This window comes from Triticum aestivum, chromosome 4D (assembly GCF_018294505.1).
Source record: "Triticum aestivum cultivar Chinese Spring chromosome 4D, IWGSC CS RefSeq v2.1, whole genome shotgun sequence".
Lineage (NCBI taxonomy): Eukaryota > Viridiplantae > Streptophyta > Magnoliopsida > Poales > Poaceae > Triticum > Triticum aestivum.
Window position 1 is genome coordinate 313,766,229 of NC_057805.1, and position 12,192 is coordinate 313,778,420.

Sequence of the window (12,192 nt, forward strand, 5' to 3'; positions counted from 1 at the left end):
CTTGTAAAAGTTGATCTGTCCACTGCTGTGCCTGTGTATGTACACTGTACAAGGTTCATGCTCTCGCAACATCTGAACAGGCAAAGCAAACCAGTGCATAAAACAATGGCAACGCAGAGACAATGGCAGCTTGCAGCCTGGGAGCACTAGGATGACAGATCCAAATCCGTAACCGGTAGCTTTGTATTATTACACAACACCATCATCACCATGAAAAACAATGAAGAAAAAGGATCACAAGATCTAACTCTGAAGCCTAGCGTTTCAGTGGAGTCCCACGGTTCTCAGTTCTCACTTTTCGGTGACAATTCTACACGTCTCATTCCCGAGGGGTTGGAAACAACAACAACAAGTATATGTATGAACTCACGACGATAAGGCCGTCCGCCAGGAGGTATACAGAAGGGGAGCAATATCACGACTAGAACCTCCTTCAAGTTATCGAAAATATTCCTGTACCTGAAGTGCTTTTACAGGGAGAGGCCACGCTGTTGCTGTTCGTTGCTGGTTTCGCGGTGAGTTGTCAAGCATTAGCTTCAACTTCATGCGGCTGCTATGCTATCGTTCTATGGGCTTATACAAGACGACCGTTACATATTTGGACTCAAATCTGTGGGTTACACCAAGAGCCACCAGCGGATGGGCACCCCAACCCTTCTCGATGAAAAGGTGGTTGAGGACGATGTGTTGGGGCCGTGCACATATTTCCTCCGAGTTCTGTGAGTTAAGAACGCCGAGGTGAAGCTGAGACGGAAGAGCAGGTGGCTCCTTCGCAAAGTCCTTTTCCTCGGGTGACTGGAAACTGTAGCTAGATTCTGGGGATGGAGGAGCCTCAAATTCTGATACACTTTCAACACTTTCAGGAACAAAATCCTGCATGCATGAAAAGAAATTCCAAATTTAAGAGGACAATGGAAGGGGCAATTTCAGCATAAATATTCCAGTTTTATCTTAACATTGCCTATGAACAATCATATTTACAATTGGCTGAATGTAAGTGTGTATTGCTTTCTTTATTCCCATAACTGTCTCCAAAGGTCATTATTAGTTTTGCTGATCCCAAGTTGACATCGAAGTTTGATAAGTCTCATATGGTTTATTACCAATAGCACGTAATTAATAGCCAAGAAAAATAGCAGCCAATGCAATAACTTCAATTCTTGAATTCAAGTACTCCATATATCCATAAACAGATATTTAACCAACACCAAACTAAAGGCAATTATCAACACCTATTAAATATAAGAATCAGTGCAATTAGTACAGAACAGGTCCTTCCAGACAACTGTAAAGCTCTTGTCAGTTTAAGCATAGAGCGAACAACCTCTCTAAGTGCCTTTCACATTTATTTATAACCTGGTCTACGAGTGAGTAAAGCTAAAAACAAATGCGAGGCACGATAGGTTGCGTAAAGTCTGTTTATATGCATTTGATCAATTTGTTTCTTCACAAGCATGTTGCTCAAGAAGGAAAAAAAAAAGGTTTCATTCTTGAAGAAGAAAGGAAACTCACATGAACATCAAGTAGGTTAACAGCATTGCCCATGGCATCAGTTTCACATGGAAGGTCAGGAAAACATCTCCTCTCTCCATCTACAACAAATCTATAACGATAAACTCCAGAAGGAAGGATCAACAGAAGAGAATGATCTTTTCCAGATTTCTGCATCGGTTTCCTGCGATGTACGTATGAACATCATCAGAATAAAATTTGCTGCATTCCAGAGTTACAGTTTTACTGAGGAGGTCTTGCATTGAACATATACACAGTGTATTTCCATAAATTTTATTATTATCGGTCAAACTAACGAACGGCCAGTGGGTCCGTAATCAAGGAGATCATGTGATTAACAGATCGTAAAAAAATGTATATATATTCATCATATGTGCAGTAGTTCCATTTTTGCGTTAATCAGTTACCTTGATTTCCAGTTATCCCAAGATCCTTCAACAGATACATTCTTTCCTCCAAGAGTCCACACAATCAAAGCAGGTATTTCCTTTTGAGGGGGGCCATCAAATTCTTCTTCTTGTTCATTCATCAGTATTTCATCGAATACTGGAGTTACATCAGCAGGTCTTTGCAATGGAGGTACAGGTGTCTGCAAAATTGTAGTAATTAATACAAAGAATGCTCTTGCTTCACACATTAAAGATAGCAGGTCTTTGCAATGGAGGTACAGGTGTCTGCAAAATTGTACTAGTAATCAATACAAAGAATGCAAACATTTGTAGTATTAGATAGATGAAAATATCTTATCCTAAAGAAAAGATAGATGAAAACATTTGGAGTAGGATAACACAGATAAAAAGATTATAAATGACAGATAACAAAACCCATCTTAGTCATTTAGCAAATCCCAGGATAAGATAATAATGATTTTCATTAAGTTTTGAGACTGTATTGATATGCTTTATATACTGGTTAAGCAGTTACAGGTAACTGAAAGAAATACCTTACATCAGAAATGCTTGGTTTTCTTAGCAAATGGATCAGAATACATATATACACAACAAAGACATCAATAGTTAGCCTATGCGCAATAAAGACATCAACACTTTCAAGATTTTTTTTTTTTTTGAGTTAACACTTTCAAGATTTAGTAGTATCAGGATCAACTAAGTACTTGTGTTTGTGTTAACACTAGTAAAGACATCAACACTTCCAAGATTTAGTGGTATCAGGATCAACTAAGTACTTGTGTTTGTGTTAACACTACTATGGATGTATTGATCTAGCAAGCCATGATTAAATATCTAATCTCTGGCCTTCTATCCTTTCGAAGTGCAAAACTAAGAAAGATTTTGGTCAATAGTCTCAGAAATCGAATTGTAAACCATTAAGACTGGATCTTTTACATCACAACCCCAGACAGTATAAATTGCCCGATATCTAGTACTCCCTCCGTCCCATAATATAAGAGCGTTTTTGACACTAAACTAGTGTAGTGTAGTGTCAAAAACGCTCTTATATTATGGGACGGAGGGAGTATCTTTCCTATACTTCAAAGTGCATAACTAAGAAAAGTTGTAGTCAGTAGTCGCAGTAATCCATATTGTTAACCATGAAGACTAGATCGTTTACATCAGTCACAGACAATTAGAAGTGTAAAAGAATCAGCATTCAGGATTTGCAGGTTTTAGAGAATAAAGCGGGGCAGAGGCCAGATATTAGTACAATTTTCGAAGAAATAGAAATATCAACTCAGCCACTACGTGATATCCATATTGTTGGGAGGCTCAACCCTAAAGTGAATCTATATCCATAATTGTATATGTATACTTACTCGCAGGCACCCTATAAGAATGAACACATTTCTTCTGAACCACCCTACTATAATGGCATCAGAGGAACTCCACCACTGCTCAAGTGTTTATATCAAAGACAAAAAAAGTCTATGAAAGTTGTGATTGCTAACTTGTTATAAAGAGGAAGACATAGATGAACTATTGAGAGGAAGACAAGGCTGAGATATTAAGGTTACACCCAAATCCCAATGTAATGATACATAAGCAGAAACCATAGATGCTACAAGGGGAGTTAAAGAAGAGAGACAGTAAGGTTGTAATATTGCTTTTCCGAATATGCATCAAAACATGTGTCTTTTTGCATCGGAAGGAACACGTCAAAATGATACACTGTACAAAGAGAGAACTGAAAAACAGAGTCAAACAGAAACCAAAAACTAGCAATGCAAAAAATCAAAACTAGGAAAAAGGAACCAAAACCTAACAGCATGACTACCAAACTAGCAAAAAAAAATATAGAGGCAGCATCTGGAGGCGTAGCATTTTCAGAAAAACAAGGGAGTCGCTTGTTCTGTGAGCCTCCTCTAACTCCCACCTCGTCAGATGTAACAATATAATACCATGTATTGGAATGGCTTTATCTACGCATTCTCTCTCCTAGTAGATATAGCTATTGTTGTGAACCTTGATTCACCATGGGATAACTACTGTGCTGTAGCCAGACGGGCATGGCTGTGAGGGATTGGGTAGACATGGGTTTAAACGAGAGAATAACTTGAGAGGGTGATTGATTGTTCTTGCCTGATTAAAACTGAGACACAATGCATCCTTATATATCGGCTATTTTGCCTCTGGACGTTTTCTAATACGACTGGACTCCTTAGTCCCCAACTGCTATAGAAGCTATGTACTGGCAACACCATAAGAGAACCACACTTAGTCTTACTGCATAATAAAACATCCATTGTTTTGGTGTTTCTAAGGTTGTATCTAGGAGAGAAAGAGTGTATGCATATGTTGTATCTAACCCTTGTTTTATAGCAATAAATGAAGACATAAATATTTAATACTGCATATTTCACTAGAATAGAGCATTCCTTGTTATTTTTACCCCTATGCTTATAATGCTTGCAGTTCATCTAGATGTAACAGAATTTTCTCATTTCCATCTGTGCGCCTACTCGATTCATATGGTTCTACCAAGTAAAGGGCAAGATGATTTGGGTGCATGTTCGAGGTAAGAAAGGGCGAAAGGATATCAACATGCAAATGCACTGAAAACAGAAAAATGAAAACACCATATTGCGCCATTCCAAAGCTAAGCGGGACAGTCATGTTGTGAGCATCGATGTACTCATTTAATGGATTTGAACGTGTCAGCTTTACTAGTGACATCAATGAGAAAATTGATAAATGGAGCAGCTGTGGCAACTACTAATTGCGTATATTTATTTGCTTCAATTATTTTCAGTTTAATCAATCCTTAAGGCTACTGCCCAGGAGAATGGAAAAACACCTAACGCATCAACAACAACAACAACAAAGCCTTTAGTCCCAAACAAGTTGGGGCAGGCTAGAGGTGAAACCCATAAGATCTCGCGACCAACTCATGGTTCTGGCACATGGATAGCAAGCTTCCACGCACCCCTGTCCATGGCTAGTTGTTTGGTGATACTCCAGTCCTTCAGATCTCTCTTTACGGACTCCTCCCATGTCAAGTTCGGTCTACCCCGACCACTCTTGAAATTATCGGCACGCTTTAGTCGTCTGTTATGCACTGGAGCTTCTGGAGGCCTGCGCTGAATATGCCCAAACCATCTCAATGATGTTGGACAAGCTTCTCTTCAATCGGTGCTACCCCAACTCTCATATATCATCATTCTGGACTCGGTCCTTCCTTGTGTGGCCACACATCCATCTCAAAATGCGCATCTCCGCCACACCTAATTGTTGAATATGACGCCTTTTAGTCGGCCAACACTCAGCTCCATACAACGTTATGGGTCGAATCGCCGTCCTATAGAACTTGCCTTTTAGCATTTATGGCACTCTCATGTCACAGAGAATGCCAGAAGCTTGGCGCCACTTCATCCATCCGGCTTTGATTCGATGGTTCACATCTTCATCGATATTCCCATCCTTCCGGGGCATCGACCCCAAATATCGAAAGGTCCTTCTGAGGCACCACCTGCCCATCAAGGCTAACCTCCTCCTCCTCGTTCCTAGTAGTACTGAAACCGCGCCTCATGTACTCGGTTTTAGTTCTACTAAGTCTAAAACCTTTCGATTACAAGGGTTCGTCTCCATAGCTCTAACTTCCTATTGGCCCCCGTCCGACTATCATTGACTAGCACCACATCATCTGCAAAGAGCATACAGCATGGGATATCTCCCTGTATATCTCTTGTGACCTCATCCATCACCAAAGCAAAAAAGATAAGGGCTCAAAGCTGACCCCTGGTGCAATCCTATTTTAATCATAAAAACACCTAACGCATAGTTACATTATATCCAATACTTGATGTCAATGCACCACAAGAGATCTACATTCTGCAGACAGTAATAGCATAATCCCAGGAATGTAGCAGAAGGGTTGGTTCAGAAGTAATAGACAGTATGTCACTGAGAAAACAAATGAGAAGGAAGGTGACCGACATACCAATCCAATCTTCAGCCGTAATAATAGAAAACAATATACATCAGGTCACCCACTCTAATTGAACAAATTAACCCGATATTTTTCCTTTGAATGCTTAGACACGACCTACAGTACGACTGTATATCAAGTATTAGTTTAATTTTTAAAAGCACCTAAAGTCATGGTCTGAAAACCAGCATCAGTGTCGATATGAACCAGAGCCCTAACAGAAAGCCTATAAATTCCTTGGACAACCCACACGGAGACATCATTCTCATGACTAACTTACACATCACCATTACAGTGCCTAAACTAACTATTGGGCAAGGGGCAAACGAAAATTCTAGACCTAACGAATCTGCTTCATGTTAACTTTTAATCAAAACAGAAAAAACCCATAAAAAGTCTGTACAATCAAACGGTCATTCAACAGTTTACACATAATAGAACCTCCCTGTTTACTGTCCAAGTAGCATAGCTTATTCTGAAACAGTTTGCTGCTTAGGAGAAAACAATCAAGCTCGCACAAAGGACTGCCAAAGTGTCTTCCTGCATTGTCATTACAATCAGTAATACTAAGATGAAGTAGCAGCAAGTAGGCTCGCGCTTCTTTGCTCTATTCTCGCGCAGGGATCAAACAGTTTATCCACAGGAAGGGCAGCATTAGCTAAAAGTGAATTTGGAGGATACCGAGCCATTTCCAGATCGCGGCCACTCCTCGCGTTGGGACCCTAAGCCAACCAGCCAGCCAACCAACCAACCAACCAACCAACCAACGAAATCAGTGGAACCTCCACATCTGGAGATCACATACGAGCACCAGCAGGGGGGGAAACTAGGCATCCGAACCGAACCAAACTCTGTAGCAGTAGAGCGAGCAAGGAAATGGAGAAGAGGGTGCGGGATCTGGTGATCTGACCTGGGGCACGAACATCCGCGGCGAGAGGGAGCGGCCGGGGCTCCCGGGCGGCGATCCGGGCCCGGCGCTGGCCCCCACGACACCCACCGAGCACGCACGGCGCACGTGGTTGGCGCCTCCGCCGTAGGGAGGGAAGCCGCGGGCCGAGGAGTCGTCGCCTCCGTCCTCCACGTCGACGTCGGCGGCGTCGGCCTCCCCGGGCGCGGCGGCGTCCTCCTCCCTGCCGCTGGCGTTGCCCATGGCCTCCTTCCCTCCTTCTCTCCTCCGCCCGCCCCCCGCGGCGGCGAAATCACGGAAGTGCCACTCACTGCGTTGTGGCGCTGCTGTTGCGCGAGGGGGCAAGGAAGACGAGCGAGAGAGAGAGGAATGGCTGCGCCCGTTTGGTCGCGTAATTAAGCGCGTGCCGCTGCCTGCCCCTTGCCCGGGAAGCGTGGCGGCACCCGTGCACCCGGCGCTCGTGGGTTGCACCGTCACCGTCGCGTCGGCCCCACGTGGCCCGGCCGCCGGTCGGTGCAGGAGGGTGTAGCGCACGGAGGGCCGTGTTTGGTGATAGTATGTACGTGACGTGGAGCGGGCCCCGGCCCTGGTCACGGCGCGCACGTTCGGACGGGCGTTGGGTGAGGGGGATAGAGGAGCCTTCGGGCGACGGCTCCCGGGACCCGAAATCCGCCATCCGTCTCTGCAATCTCATTGGCGTGTTGTCTCGCGAATCCTTTGCGTTGAAGAATTGAGAATCGTGAAAGGGATGGGTTCGTGTCGAGGAACATGGTAGGTGAAGGATTGGCCTTCTGGCGGTTGCCGTCGCGAGTATCACCCAAATTCCAGTGTTTGTCGTGCCACTGCAGGAAATTTGGCAACACTGTCGTCGTTCGTTTCATGTAGGTTGCGCCTCATCTAGAGCTTGGATTTGCGTCGATGAATTCTGAACCATTTTTATTTGATGTAAGTAGGACGAGAGACGACCTAACAACACTTAGTTAATTAGTTATGCGTTCGGCATGCCTTAACACGAAAGTGGTACTACTCCGCATCGACGTGTGATCCATCTCTACCAACACTACTCAGCTCCTTCTTCGAATCTTACCTCCAAAAAAAAAAGTCCTTAATCGAATCATCGGGAATCGATTGCTGATACAGATGGATCCGGCCACCGTCGAATTATCTAAGGCCCTTCCCAGTGCTTCGTCATGGACAAGTGCTAAGCATGTCACATAAGCGAAAAAATGACATGGCACAGCAATTAAAGAGAAGAGAGAGCATTTTATGATCCCAGAAAGAACCAATGTCAAGCACCTGAACCTAGGCAATCCACTTAAATGAAAGAAGTTGACCAATGCATGACAGAGTTTAGGTGCTAAATCATTAAATAAAGTAAGCGCGGCAACGACAAGACAAGCTAAGCGCATATGCATTGGAGAGTTGACTTGCTAAACTATATAATGCACTTAGCACCTCATCTAAGCATCTTTGCATTGGAAAAGACCTAACGACACCAGCAAAGAGAGTAAATAGGATAAAACTACTGCAATTTGGGTTAGGGCTCCAAAAACTATTATTTTTTTTCACTGGTAACTATCAAGTCTGAACGAATAAATTACAATTCTCTTTCCGACTGCCTCTAAGAGCATCTATGGGGCCTCAGACCTCAAACGCCCGAACGGGTTGATCGGTCACAAAATACTGACTCACACAGGCGCCTCAAACCATCCTCAGACGTCCGAGTTGTCCGGCGCCCATCATATCCAACCCAAATATGGGGCGGATATGGGGCAGCCCGGGCTCGTCCGCTACGTCGGCCCGACCCATGCCGACCCCACATATATCCCCTTTGATAAACCCTAGACCTCAGTTCACTCCACTCTCTCCGTCTTCTCCTCTTCCCAATTTGTTCTTTCCCCTTCCCAATATGTTGTCTCCTCTTCCCAATTCGATCCATGGCAGACGACAGCAGCGGCTCCAGCTCCAATCTCGACGAGGGCGACGTGCGGTCGCTCTCCGAATTGCTTCGCGCCGCTCCCGTCTAGATCAGGACGGCAACAGCGGAGGCGGCTGCTACTTGTGAGCTGCGTTGAGATTTCCCTGAAGAGGACAGGATGATGCAGTACAACAGAGATAAGTATTTTCCTCAGTTAAGAACCAATGTTATTAATCCAGTAAGAGAACCACGCAAGACATCGTGAACAGCACCTACACACAAAATAACTAATACTTACGCCCAACGCAAACAAGGGGTTGTCAATCCCTTGGCAGTTAATTGCAAGGATCAAATCTTGTAGTGATAGATAGATAAACAAACACACACAAAAATAACGATAAAAAAATTGCAGCAATGTACTTTTGGATTTTAATATATGATAAAGATAGACCCTGTGGCCATAGTTTTTACTAGAGGCTTCTCTCTTGAGCAAAAAAACACACGGTGGGTAAACAAATTACCGTTGGGCAATTTATAGAAAAACGCATAATTATGACGGTATTCAAGGCAATGATCATGTATATAGGCATCACGTCTGAGACAAGTAGACCGACTCCTGCCTGCATCTACTACTATTACTCCACACACCGACCGCTATCCAACATGCATCTAGAGTATTGAGTTCATAATGAAGGAAATATGCCCTAGAGGCAATAAAAAAGTTGTTATTTATATTTCCTTATATCATGATAAATGTCTATTATTCATGCTAGAATTGTATTAAGCGGAAACTTAGTACATCTGTGAATACATAGACAAAACAGAGTGTCCCTAATATGCCTCTACTTGACTAGCTCGTTAATCAAAGATGGTTATGTTTCCTAACCATAGACATGTGTTGTCATTTGATGAACGGATCACATCATTAGAGAATGATGTGATGGACAAGACCCATCCGTTAGCTTAGCATTGAAGGAAATATGCCCTAGAGGCAATAATAAAGTTGTTATTTATATTTTCTTATATCATGATAAATGTTTATTATTCATGCTAGAATTGTATTAACCAGAAACTTAGTACATGTGTGAATACATAGACAAACATAGTGTCACTAGTATGCTTGACTAGCTCGTTGAATCAAAGATGGTTAAGTTTCCTAGCCATAGACATGAGTTGTCATTGACTATGAGATTATGCAACTCCCGAATACCGGAGGAACACTTTGTGTGCTACCAAACGTCACAACGTAACTGGGTGATTATAAAGGAGCTCTACAGGTGTCTCCGATGGTACTTGTTGAGTTGGCATAGATCGAGATTAGGATTTGTCACTCCGATTGTCGGAGAGGTATCTCTGGGCCCTCTCGGTAATACACATCACTATAAGCCTTGCAAGCAATGCAACTAATGAGTTAGTTGTGGGATGATGTATTACGGAACGAGTAAAGAGACTTGCCGGTAACAAGATTGAACTAGGTATTGAGATACCAACGATCGAATCTCGGGCAAGTAACATACCGATGACAAAGGGAACAACGTATGTTGTTATGCGGTTTGACCGATAAAGATCTTCGTAGAATATGTGGGAGCCAATATGAGCATCCAGGTTCCGCTATTGGTTATTGACCGGAAACGTGTCTCGGTCATGTCTACATAGTTCTCGAACCCGTAGGGTCCGCACGCTTAACGTTCAGTGACGATCGGTATTATGAGTTTATGTGTTTTGATGCACCGAAGGTAGTTCAGAGTCCCGGATATGATCACAGACATGACGAGGAGTCTCTAAATGGTCGAGACATAAAGATCGATATATTGGAAGCCTATATTTTGACATCGGAATAGTTCCGGGTGAAATCGGGATTTTACCGGAGTACCGGGAGGTTACCGGACCCCCCCCCCCCCGGTAAGTGTATGGGCCTTATTGGGCCATAGTGGAGATAGATAGAGGAGGCCAGGGCAGGCCGCGCGCCCCCTCCCCCTCTGGTCTGAATTGGACTAGGAGGGGGCGGCGCCCCCTGATGACGACATAGACCTAGGGTAGGGTCATAGGCCTGACCTATACGTCCTATCCAGGGTCACTGTCCTAGAAGCAAAGAAGATCAAGAGACAACGGGAAAGGCTCAACAAAGGTGTCGAGTGCAATCCACTCGACCTACCAGATACTCGGAGACCCCTCCTTCCTGAAGTCACTCGACCACTCGACCATACAAGAATCCACTCGACTTATAGAAGACCAGGAGTCATCTAGAACAGCAACAGACGAGCGTTCACTCTGTAGTCTTTAAGGCCATTAAGGCATTTAAGGCTGGCATTACCAGTAACGCCTCCTCTTTATGTACATTGAACTCTTGGTAACGGAGGATGGCCGGGGTCCTGGTGCACTCTATATATGCCACCCTCCTCCTCTGGCACAAGGGTTCGCACCCCCTGTAACACACACACGCATAATCCAGTCGACCGCCTCCGCGCACCGAGACGTAGGGCTATTACTTCCTCCGCGAAGAGCCTGAACTCGTAAAACTCGTGTGTACAACTTCGCCATAGCTAGGATCTTGCCTCCTCATACCTACCCCCCATTCTACTGTCAGTCTTAGATCCACGACAGTTGGCGCCCACCTTGGGGCAGGTGTCTTAGCGACTTTTTGGTGAAGTTGCGATTTTTCCGATTCCCATCATCATGGTTTCCGGCGGTGGATTAGCTGAGGGTCGCAAGATCCGTCTCGGCGCGCTCGTCTTCGTCATCGACGACTCCACCTGGCTTCAAGAGGCTCCACTTGACGTCGAGGCGCTCCCCGTCCGCGGGGCGATGCACTTTCGCGCGTGCGTCCGCGGCGTCCTTCTCCGGCAGTCGTCGACCCAATATCGGTCGGCTCCTGTGGTGTCCTCGCTCCCCGCTGTTCGCCGGCGCAAGCGTTCCGGTCAGTCGCGGCTCCAGCGGTGGGTGAGACATGTTGTGGCCCGTTAGTCGGCCACCCCACAAGTCGCGGCAATCGAGCCCGACGAAACTTTCTACGGCCTGTTCGACTGGCTCCGTCGAGACCGCATCCGAGTGCGACAGCAGCGATCTGGCGGCAGAAGTCTTGATGGTCAACGGACCATGCAGTCCTCCTGGCTTCCCCCGCGACGACGGTGGCGATGGCGGCGGCGATTCGTCGCGCATTCACGAGGAGTACCGCCCTGAGCCCCTTTCTTCGCAGCAGAGGGAAGAGCTTCGCCGCCGCAATATGGATGCACTTCACACTCCTATCGTTGGAGAAACCCCCGAGGCCCGGGCCTTAGAGGAGGCGTGCCTGGCCAACTTGGCTGAGCGCACTTGACTGGAGAACCTCCAGCACGCACTCGACGAGCGTGCTCGGCAGCGGATCCCTGAATCCAGTCGACGGCAGCTTTTTCCGCCTCAAACTCAGGTATACCGCACTCCAATTCAAAATCTCACAGCTGCAGCCCGAATAGCGGAGTCAATTCAGCCTTCC

At 45.2% G+C, this 12,192-nt stretch overlaps 1 protein-coding gene across 1 annotated transcript; it reads right to left on the minus strand.

Moving 5' to 3' along the window:
• Window positions 1-415: 415 nt before the first annotated feature.
• LOC123097633 (SNF1-related protein kinase regulatory subunit beta-1) lies at window positions 416-7,175 on the minus strand. The gene is made up of 4 exons (XM_044519424.1): window positions 6,806-7,175; window positions 1,920-2,101; window positions 1,513-1,675; window positions 416-873 (listed from the first exon to the last, which is right to left on the minus strand). The coding sequence occupies exons 1-4, from the start codon at window positions 7,043-7,045 to the stop codon at window positions 559-561; spliced, it is 900 nt and encodes a 299-aa protein (XP_044375359.1). The 5' UTR covers window positions 7,046-7,175; the 3' UTR covers window positions 416-558.
• Between the last annotated feature and the right edge of the window lie 5,017 nt (window positions 7,176-12,192).